The 11,485-nt window shown below is 40.8% G+C and overlaps 1 protein-coding gene across 1 annotated transcript; it reads left to right on the forward strand.

Moving 5' to 3' along the window:
- The first annotated feature begins 7,522 nt into the window (after positions 1-7,522).
- On the forward strand, positions 7,523-10,388 carry LOC149390335 (uncharacterized). Its single transcript, XM_089619745.1, has 4 exons — positions 7,523-7,569; positions 7,651-8,338; positions 8,422-8,557; positions 10,329-10,388. The coding sequence occupies exons 1-4, from the start codon at positions 7,527-7,529 to the stop codon at positions 10,386-10,388; spliced, it is 927 nt and encodes a 308-aa protein (XP_089475871.1). The 5' UTR covers positions 7,523-7,526.
- The last annotated feature ends 1,097 nt before the right edge of the window (positions 10,389-11,485 follow it).

Here is an 11,485-nt window from a genome sequence, read left to right on the forward strand (position 1 = left end):
ACTCATCAGAATCTCGTCAAGTAGTACTTAGACGTAGTGGGAGGGCTACTCAAAAGCCTGACAGGTACGTGTCTTATGGAGACTCTCTTGTAGCCGTCTCCGACATGGATGACCCTGTTTCCTATAGCCAAGCGATGGCTTGTTCTGAATCAAACCTTTGGCTTGACGCCATGAAAGTTGAAATGCACTCGATGTATGTCAACAATGTCTGGAAACTTGTAGACGTTCCTGAAGGGATTAAACCCGTAGGGTGTAAGTGGATATACAAGAAGAAAAGGGGTCCTGATGGGAACGTCGAGACGTTCAAAGCACGACTTGTGGCAAAGGGTTATACCCAACAAGAAGGGATTGATTATGAAGAAACCTTCTCGCCAGTCGCAATGCTTAAATCCATCCGCATACTCCTATCCATAGCTGCAGCTCTCGACTATGAGATCTGGCAAATGGATGTCAAGACAGCCTTTCTGAATGGCAATCTTGACGAGCGCATTTACATGGCTCAACCAGACGGTTTCGTGGATAAAGGTCAAGAGACCAAGGTTTGTGAGTTGCTTAAATCCATTTATGGACTAAAGCAGGCATCTAGATCGTGGAATATTAGATTCGATGAAACTGTAAAGAGCTTCGGCTTTGAACAGTCAATAGATGAGCCTTGTGTTTACAAGTTAATACACGAAGGCAAAGTTGTGTTTCTGGTACTATATGTCGATGATATACTACTCATTGGTAATGACGTGGGTAAGTTATCTGAGGTTAAGGTCTGGCTAGCAAAGCAATTCGATATGAAGGATCTAGGAGAAGCCGCGTACATTCTGGGAATCCAAATCTTTCGAGATAGGAAAAACCGGACCCTGTCGCTCTCTCAAGCATCTTATATTGATAAGGTGATGGATCGCTTCTCGATGCAAGACTGCAAGAGGGGTCAAACACCCTTTAGGCATGGAGTTTCACTCTCTAAGGACCAGTCTCCCAAGACTGCACAAGAGATTGAAGACATGAGGAAAATTCCTTACGCCTCTGCCGTAAGAAGCCTCATGTATACCATGCTTTGCACTAGACCTGACATCTGTTTCGCCGTTGGCGCAGTTAGCCGTTTCCAATCCAACCCTGGACCCGAGCACTGGATTGCTGTTAAGCATGTTCTTAAGTATCTTCGAAGAACTAGGAACTTGATGCTTACATACTCAGGTACTGACCTGACTATGACGGGATATACCGACTCCGATTTTCAAGCGGATAAGGATTCCAGGAAATCCACTTCGGGATCTGTGTTCATCCTTAATGCTGGAGCTGTTGTGTGGAGAAGTATTAAGCAATCTTGCATTGCTGACTCCACAATGGAAGCAGAATATGTGGCTGCTTGTGAAGCATCCAAAGAGGCTGTATGGCTTAGAAAATTCCTTAAGTATTTGGAAGTTGTTCCAAACGTCGACAAGCCCATGACCCTTTATTGTGATAATAGTGGGGCTGTCGCTAACTCAAAGGAACCTAGAAGCCATAAGCGCTCTAAACATATTGAGAGGAAATACCATTTGATTCGAGAGATCGCGCAACGCGGAGACGTGGAGGTGAAGTAGATCTCTGGCAGATCCATTCACCAAGGCCCTAGCGAACATGGTCTTCGACCAACTTCTAGAGGGATTAGGCATGTAGGACTACTCACATCTTCTTTGAGTCAAGTGGGAGTTTGTTGTCAATGGTGCCCACAAGAAGAGTAGTAGTGTCTATTTATGTACATTTGATGTCATATAGTCTTACGAAGACTCTTGCTTGTAATTGCTTATTCATTAATAAAAAGTTGAAACGTTCATTCAATCTTCCTTGTCTGAAGCTTTATGATAAAACCCTGGTCTTTTAGTCCATAAACAAACCTAACAACTTACGAAGAGACAAATGTAGATTTGCATGAACAAACTCTTCGTAGTTTGCTTAAAACGATATATTCGCAATCTTAGGGTCAAAGGACTATTGACCTCAGTATGATTGTTAGAAGAATCTATGATGTCTGGTTATGAGGCATTGAGAGTTGGGGACTCTATAGTTCTTCTAGGTATCTTCCGAAGGTACTGAATTGACCAGTGCACTTCTAGAGACAATATAAGAACAAACCATTTAACCTCTTATGTCTCGAAGTCACTATGTATGAATTGCATCATGCTTACCTTAATCCTGAAATGAGACATGCCATTTCACACCTTAGTATTCTCATTTGAGAAAGTCAGAGTTCGGACTCACTATGTCATTCCGAACAGGGCCTATTGGTGAAATACTAAGTTGTGAGTATGTCATGAGTAACTTTGTGAAGTTCTCATAGATATGGAATTCATGTACAAGATTGCTGAAATGCAATGTATGTCACCTCATGCTTTGTTCCTTGGAGTGTGAATAAATGAACTGGCCAGTGTCCAAATTGAGTCCTGACTCTTTTGGATGAAACAATGTGACTTGTTAGCTCCTCGTCAATACATTGTTTCTAACTTATTCACAAGCGACAAAGGAGTTGAGGAAATAACAGCTAGAAGGGTAAAATGGTAATTTAGTAAATCCCGACTAGCTGATGACATTCATGAAGGGTAGCATAGATAATATTCAGTGGATCCGCTCATCATAATTAGGTCGAATTCTTGAGTAGAAAATAAATTCATTTGAACCGAGAGATTTTCAGTGTCAGCTCTTTAGTGGAGTCAGTTGGCATTAAGCTAAACTTGGAAAAGGTTTGTGAACTTTTGAGTCCAAGTGTTTAGCTCAAGCTTTGTTCATTTGGGTCCATGAGGTCACTGTCACGAATCACATCGATAGGGATAGTTAAACTGGAAGCTAAGTCAAAACAAGAACGAAAATAGTTAAAAGGGTATTTTTGTCTTTTGAGACAAAGGATGAAATGAATGTCAATAAATTTTTTGACAAGTTCATTTGATGACTTAATGTCACTCGGCCATGACTTGATCATTGGGCCTTGTGAATTAATTTCATTTAATAAGAATTTTATTGAAAATTCTTAATGGGCCTTTTTCATGTTGTCATGAACAAATGGAAAAGCTTCTAGAAGGCCTTTCTAAAGCATAATAGGCGCCCACTACCCAAAGAGAAAGAGAGTTCCTTTTGTGCATTAATGTATGAAGATACTTGCCAAAAGAAAAAGAGGAAACAAATTTCCTATTCAAGGCAATGGGAATTTCGACCAAGACAAGTCAAGGGAGAAGAAAAATAAAAGAGGAAACAAATCCAAGGTGTCATGAAGGCTTATGTGGCCGTGTGACTTGGATAGGAATGGGAAATAAAGGGTTGCTCATAAAGGCTTGGAAAATAAGAGGAAACTACTTCTTTCCAAGGCCAACCCTTCTCCTATAAATAGGACCCTCATTCCCCTCATTTTATTCATTCCACATAAGTTAGAGATTGAGAGCTTCTCTCTCTAGACCTTGTGGTGGCCGAAAATCCTCTCTCTCTCTCTCTCTAGTTTATATTTTCGATTTTTCTTGTCTTGGCACGTAGGTCCTCACTCGACCTAGTGTTTAGCTCTACGACTTCGAGACTTGTTCTTAAGTCGTAGTGTTTAAAAGTGCCCACTCACTGATTCCTTCTTTTCGAGTGATTTAGTGATAGAAACTTTCGTGGTTGCTCGAGGTGCCGAGGAAAGAAAGAGAGACGTGCTGCGAGGGGAGACGAGCGTTGCAAACTTTCCACAAGCTTCTTCAAAGTTCAAGCTTCAAGAAAGGTTAGTAAACTTCTAGCTCATATTAGTTTTTATTTACATGTACATGCTCTTGTCTAGGTTAGTAAAAACTAGTTTTACTTAAAAAGAAAATTTTTAAAATTCCGCCGCTTAACGAAGCGTTAAACTTTTTCTTAAACCCTAGATCGATTCCAACACGATACGCTTTTCGGAGTGCCAAACCATGTTCTTCGCGTGTTTGACACTATTAAACATTCGACGAAAGCGCGGCATTGGAGGAATGTACCATAACGACTGAAATATATTTAATGAAAATCAGTAATAAATAATGAATATGAGCTACATGTATTTCCTAATCAAGTGATGAAAATGTACGTACCTTAACTGGAACTCCTTTAACCCCGTTACATGGAATTTTACCCTTCTTCCACCGTGACTCTTTGCACGTCGGACATTCATCTAGATCTTCATACTCGTGTCTATATAAAACACAATCATTTGGGCACGCATGGAATTTCTCGTACTTCATGCCGAATGTACCCAAAGTCTTCTTTGCTTCATACATACTTAAAGGTACTTTATTGTCTTTCGGAAATGCATCTTTCAGTGTTTCCAACAATAGAGTAAAACTAGTGTTTGTCCAACCCCCCGACGCCTTCAAATGAAATAATGTAACTAAAAATGACAACTTCGAATAGCTTGTACACCCTTCATATAATGGTGTCTCCGCATCATTCATCATGGACTCAAACAATTCCGGTCGCTCAACAAAATCGTCCTCCAAATCATTCATCATTCCGCACATATCATCAATATCATCTTCAACATCATCCTCATTTGCCGTAGAATGAAAAACGTCACCATGGTAGAACCATCTTTGATACGAGGTCATTATTCCATATGCAAACAAATGGGTCCGAACGACATCAATCGAAAAATGTCTATGATTTCCACATTTAATACAAGGACAACGAATAGATTTCAAATCTACCATGTTCTCTCTAGCAAAATCACAAAACTCATCTACACATTTCCGATATATCTCATTCAATCTATTCTCCCACATCCACTTCCTCATATTCATAGAAAAACCCTAATTATACAAAAAAATTACCAATTCTAATTAGTATAAACTATCAAGAGAACAACAATTAGAAGAAGTTAAAGAAGAACTTACAAGATTTGAATGTGTAGATGAGACTAGTAAACGAGGACGCTCTAGAATGAGTAGAAAAGGTACTGGAAATATTTTTTCGAGTGAGGTTATGAGAGAGTTCAAAGTGAAAAAGACCAGAAATGAGAATTTATATCACCAGTCTCGTGTCACTCGCCGCGGCGAACTTTCTACTTCGCCGCGGCGAGACATTCTACAAAGCTTACCATAAGCATTGTAGAATGTCCTCGCCGCGGCAAAAATATGCGTTCGCCGCGGCGACATATCACGCCGCGGCGAGGTACAAATCCCGCCGCGGCAGGAGTCCTGCGCCGCGGCGGGAACAAGTCGTCGCCGCGGCGAAAAACTTACCGAGAGCACCATGTTCCAGACATATACTCTCGCCGCGGCATCATACAATTCCCGCCGCGGCGAATGTATTCCTCGCCGCGGCGGGAATTAGCCTTCGCCGCGGCGAGGCTTCTACAACGCTTACTTAAGCGTTGTAGAAAGGTCTCGCCGCGGCGGAAATTGTATATTGCCGCGGCGAGGACATCTAGGGTTACCTCGCCGCGGCGATGCCACATTTTCGCCGCGACGAGACGTTTCTGGGTAACTCTCGCCGCAGCGAGAATTTGGTTTCGCCGCGGCGAGGATCCTACAACGCTTATTCTAAGCGTTGTAGAATCATCTCGCCACGGCGAGAAATACACTTCGCCGCGGCGAGATCCTACAACGCTTAGAATAAGCGTTGTAGGAGCGTTAAAAAATCTGAAATTTTCAAATTTTTTTAACTACCCGCGCCCATTCATATCTATACTTAGGGTTTTTTTTTCCCTCTCATTTCTCATTCTCATTTCTTCTCATCTCTATCTCTCTCGTCCTTCTCTCTCTCCGCCCGTCCCTCTCTCTCTCCGCCACTCTCTTGCCGCCCGTCCCTCTCTCTCTCCGCCATTCTCTCTCTTGGCCCCTCTCTCTCTCTCCGTCCCTCACTTCGCTGAACTACCGCGCCCTCCCGCGCGTTCTCTCCGACCCTCAACTCCCTCTCCTCGCCGTGCGCCGCGCCCACGCCGCCCTCTCTCACCTCGCCGTGCGCCCACGCCGCCCTCCCTCGCCGCGCGCCCTCACCTTGCTCGTGCCCACCCTCGCCGCGCGCCCTCACCTCGCCTCACCACCTTCTCTTCGCCGCCCTTGTGCTCGCCCAACTCCGGGTAATGTTTTTGAACATTTTTACATGAACTTATTTAGTGTGAATTCGATATTGATTTGAAATTAGGAGATATTGTATTGGATTTGAGTTTATTGAATTGAAGTTTGATATTGATTTGATTTGAGAAATATATTTGATAGTAGATTGAATTGGGATTGAAATTGTGTTTTTGTTTAGAATCGGATTGGATTTGAGTTTATATTGTGATTGGAGTTGAGTTTATATTTGATTTTTGTTACATTTGAGTTGAAATTTTGATAACATTTGAGTTGAAAATTGAAATTATGATTTGAATTTTGTTTATTAGATTCAATGTCGTCCACTACTACTACTTCTAGCGGTAGTGGTAAAAGAAAAATTAGAAGACAACTAGCGCTTAACTCCGATGAACAAGGAAAACGAAGAAACACTCTTATGGGTCGGGTTAATAAGGCTAAAACACTTGGTAAAAAAATCCCGGTACAATTTGATGATAAAGGGCAACCAATCGGTAAAGAGGGTGATGAGTTGTCGAGTTACTTTGGCGTGTTAGCAAGAGAACACGTTCCACTTTCAATGCGTGATTGGAGATGTAAAGACAACGCCCAAATTAAAGAACGGATTTGGAACGAAATGCAAGAAGGATTTACGATTCCTATCGAACAAAAACACGATTGCCTTATGAGAGTCGGAGAAGCCGCAAGGTTATTTCGTCATGAGATATACAACGATCTACTCAAAGACATAATCAACGAACCAATCGCCTTAAAGAGACCGGCTTGTATTTTGAAATACTATACAAGTATCACCGAAGAAGATTGGATAGCATTTGTTGAATATAGGCGAACCGAAATGTTCAAACAAACATCGGAACATGGGAAATCAAATATCGGAAAAAGTGTGTACAAATCTCGAACGGGCCGAAATGGATATCGAAAGCTTGATCAAGAAAAGGTTAGATTCATTTTTTTCTTTTAGTTATTTCAAATGTTGCAATTATTTTTTAATTTATTATATAATTACTTCTTACTAGCATGACGAAACGGGGGAATGGCCTACGAAAGAGGAACTTTGGATTGACTCGCGAATGAAAGACGTAGATAACTACAAGGATGAGAAAGACAAATTGATGGGAGAAAAAATCGTAAGTTCTTTACCTTTGTTATAACAATTAACCTTGTAATTTTATTTTCAAATAATTTTATGTGTAGAAAACGTTATCCCAACAAGCATCGCAAGGGACATGGTTGCCGGAATCGGGAAAGAGTGTTTTGCAAGAAGCTTTGGGAACGTCGCGAGTTTGCGGTCAATCCAAACACACGTCGCGTTTTAAGTATTTTGTTCCTCCAACGCCCAACGAAGAAGTAATGAAGATGCGTCGGGAAATGAGCGAGTTAAAGTCTTTGGTGATGAAGGCCTTCGGTGGAAATGGTAGCATTAATGTCGAGTCGCCTAGTGTCGAGCAAGTGGAAGGAAATCTCAACGCGAAGGTTGTTGATGATAAAGAGATGGCAAATGTTGAAGAACACGTCAATGAAGCGGTCTCTTTAGGTATGTTTAATTTTTTTTATCTATTTATTAAAGATAAATGTTTTGGTATTAAGTTATTGATAAAATTCTTGATTCGCTTAGAACACGACGATGTTGATGATCGTCCGAAGATCGATCCTATCATTGTTGATGATCGTCCGAAGATCGATCCTATTGTTGTGGAAAAACCCAATAGTGTTCGTGCTAGTTGCTCTTTGAATCCAACCACGCCGGTGACACCGAGTTCGGATGAAAGCGTCGAGTGTCTTCTTTTCATTGATGACACCGAGTTTGGAGGCACAATTCATGTTGCAAATGGGCGAGCGTACATGAATGGAGGCGTAGTTCATTTCTCACCTTTGGAGGAAGGAAATTTACGCGTGGCCGTTTTGGGGGTTTTGATTAAAAAAGCAAAATTGCCAATTCCCACCGAAGAAGCTCAAACCGTTGAAGATGCTATAGGCGGGTTTGTCTCGTGGCCAAAGAGACTCATGGAAATGGACTCGGGAATAGAGAGTCGCGGTCCGGTTGTCAAACAACTCTCAAAGCTCGGTTTTGAGAGTGAAGCTAGCATCGATGATGCTAAGAAGATTCCGTACAAGGTGATTAATCCCAAGTATCGATTGCTCGCTCAACATGCCAACAAAGTAATGTTACCGGAAGGGGATGTGATTATGGTCGATGTTAGTCCAAGTCTCGCGGCTATCCCGATTCCTGTGTCATTTGAAGACATTTCCGATTTTTTGCAATACTTGGAAATTGGCGCGGGGAGCATAACGGTTTATATGGAGTAAGAGTTTTCTTTATATGCGTTTTTTAATATCAATATTCAATATTTAGTGTTTTGATCAACTAAATATTTGTTTGTCATAGCTATCTACGCTCGAGGCTAGAAAAGGCGAAGAAGACTCGAAATTATTGTTTTATAAATCCGAGCTTAAGTTCGTATATCGAAAATGACGACGAGGAGGCTTATTTGTCAAAACGAGTCAAGGACGTTGGAAACGTGGTACGAGATTGCAAATTTGGTGAATTAGTTTTGATGCCGTATAACAAAGGTGCGCATTGGATGCTCGTTGTCCTCGACCTTTGGAGAAATAGCGCTATGTTCTTTGACCCGTTGAGAAATAAAATCCCAATCGATTTAAATCGATTGATAAAAAGGTAATATTTTGATTTCTTAAATAATTTTCATTATAAATCGTTCTAGATGTTCTTTCTCTTATAATCTCCGTGTTATATAGGGTTCTTGTTGATTTCAAGCTCGAGCATCAAAACGCCCATAGTAACGGGCAATCAACGTACATCAAGGCTTGGGACGCTCCGAGACAAACGGGAAACATGGAATGCGGGTATTTTGTCATTTCTTATATGCGTGACATAGTCGTAGGAGGTGTAGGAAAATTAGAAAATAAGAAATCCTATACAAAGGAGGATTTAGAGAGAGTTAGGGAAGAATGGGTAAGTTATGTACAAACATTTATTAACTGTGATGATTAGCTAGTTTTTTTTAAGATGTATATATTAGATTTTGAATGTTTTGAAGATGAGGATATTTGAAGATGAATGTATATATTAGATATTTTTTGTATTGAAGATTATTTTCAGGTGCTAGTATCGTGTAAAAAACAGATTCTGGATTGAAAATAAATGATTCTCGCCGCGGCGAACTTTTTTTCTCGCCACGGCGGGAAATATTATTCGCCGCGGCGAGACAAGATACCGAGAGCAGGCAAATTAGAAATCTTAGTCTCGCCGCGGCGAGATTTTTTCTTCGCCGCGGCGAGTTTTTAAAAAAAAATTCATCCCCTTCCTACAACGCATTATAATCCGTTGTAGAATAATCTCGCCGCGGCTAAGATTTGACTTCGCCGCGGCGAATTTCTCGCCGCAGCGAAGTGTATTATTCGCCGCGGCGAGTTGATTCTACAACGGATTATTATCCGTTGTAGAATGTTCTCGCCGCGGCGTGGAACGTACCTCGCCGCGGCAAATAACTCGCCGCGGCGACGTATATTCCGCGCCGCGGCGACGTGCTTCTACAACGGATTGAAGATCCGTTGTAGAATATGTCGTCGCGGCGCGAATTATACGTCGCCGCGGCGAGATGTTTGAAAATGTTTAAAAATTACACAATGGATTCAACCCGTTGTAGAAGCTTCTACAACGCTTAAGAATCCGTTGTAGAAGCTTAGTTTCTACAACGGATAATTAAGCGTTGTAGAAAGCTGTTGGATTCTACAACGGATTTTTAAGCGTTGTAGAAGCTTCTACAACGCAGGATTCTACAACGCTTAAGAAGCGTTGTAGAATCATTCTACAACTGTTTTTAAGCTTTGTAGAATCCTATTTTTGTAGTAGTGTACTCACACTAACCTTTTGGTATATACATTGATCGGTGACGCTCTCTTCAAAACTGAATGAGGTGATAACATCATGGAACGTTATATACCATTGGTAGGAGGCTTGTTTCAAATCGTAAATGGATTTATAAAGCTTGCAAACTAAATGCTCACCATCACTAGAGGAGAATCCGACAGGTTGTTTCATGTAAACCTCTTCCTCTAGATCTCCATTAAAGAATTCTTTTCACATCCATTTGATGTAACTCAAAATCAAAGTGAGCTACTAATGCCATGATCGTGTGAAGATAATCTTTCTTTGATACATGGGAAAATGTAATCGTGTAATCGATTCCTTCTCTTTGAGTAAACCCTTTGGCTACAAATCTTGCCTTATGTCTCTCGATGTTGCCTTGTGAGTAATTCTTTGTTTTAAAGACCCATTCGCATCTAATGGCTTTTACACCATCAGGCGACTCGACGAGATCCCAGACTTGATTAGTTCCGATAGAGTTCATCTCCTCAAATCATGGCTTTGTGCCATAAGTTAGATTCTTTAGAACTCACAACTTGTGAAAATGTTTGGTGATCATTCTCAGCTCCAATGTTGCAGTCCATTTCTTGAAGATATACTTCATCATTCTCTTGAGGATCTTGTTGTTCAATCGGTTGTCCGGTTGAATGCTCAACATTATCTTCATCAGCAACTTGATCTGAAGGATAAGCATTATTCGCTTGTGAAATTTCGACAGCTCGTTGTCTTACACACGATTCAGCTTGAGTAGTGTGGATGATAATCAATCTATCACTTGAACAAGAAGGTTGAGCTTCACTGTGATCTAATGCAGAGATTGGGTTACAGCAGTTGGCAACTCCTACTAATCAAGTCATTCTCAAGAAATTTAGCATTTCTTGATTTCCCAATCCTAGTATTGTGATATGGACAATAGAATCTATAACATTTAGACTTTTTGGCATATCCAATAAAATACCCACTAATAGTCCTAGGTTCTACTTTCTTTTCTTGTGTATTATATATTCTTACTTTGGACGGGCATCCCCAAACGAGTATATGTCACAAACTGGGTTTTCAACCTTTGAATAACTCGAAAGGTGTCTTTAAAACAACCTTGGTTGGAACTCGGTTTAATATACACACAGTCGTCGTTAGTGCTTCAGTCCACAAGAATTGAGGAAGTTTTGTGTTACTCCTCATACTTCTCACCATGTCCATTAAAGTTTGATTTCTTCTATCTGATACACCATTCTGGTCCGGAGTACTAGGCATAGTGTGTTGGGCAATAATCCCATGTTCTTGAAGAAACTTCGCAAATGGCTCAGGTGCTTGTCCATTCTCAGTGTATCTACTATAATCCTCTCCACCTCTATTTGATCTCACTATCTTGATTTGTTTACTACATTGTTTCTCTACTTCAGCCTTGAAAACTTTAAAGGCGTGTAAATCTTCTTTTTTAGAACGAAGTAAATATAGATGCATAAATCGTGAGAAATTATTTACGAATATGATCAAATATTTTGAACTACTTGCATCCATGTCATGATAACAAATATCTGTATGTATGATTTTTAACACC

The sequence above is a fragment of the Urtica dioica genome, chromosome 7 (assembly GCF_054948205.1).
Source record: "Urtica dioica subsp. dioica isolate 48M chromosome 7, U.dioica_male_clone48M_v1_H2, whole genome shotgun sequence".
NCBI lineage: Eukaryota > Viridiplantae > Streptophyta > Magnoliopsida > Rosales > Urticaceae > Urtica > Urtica dioica.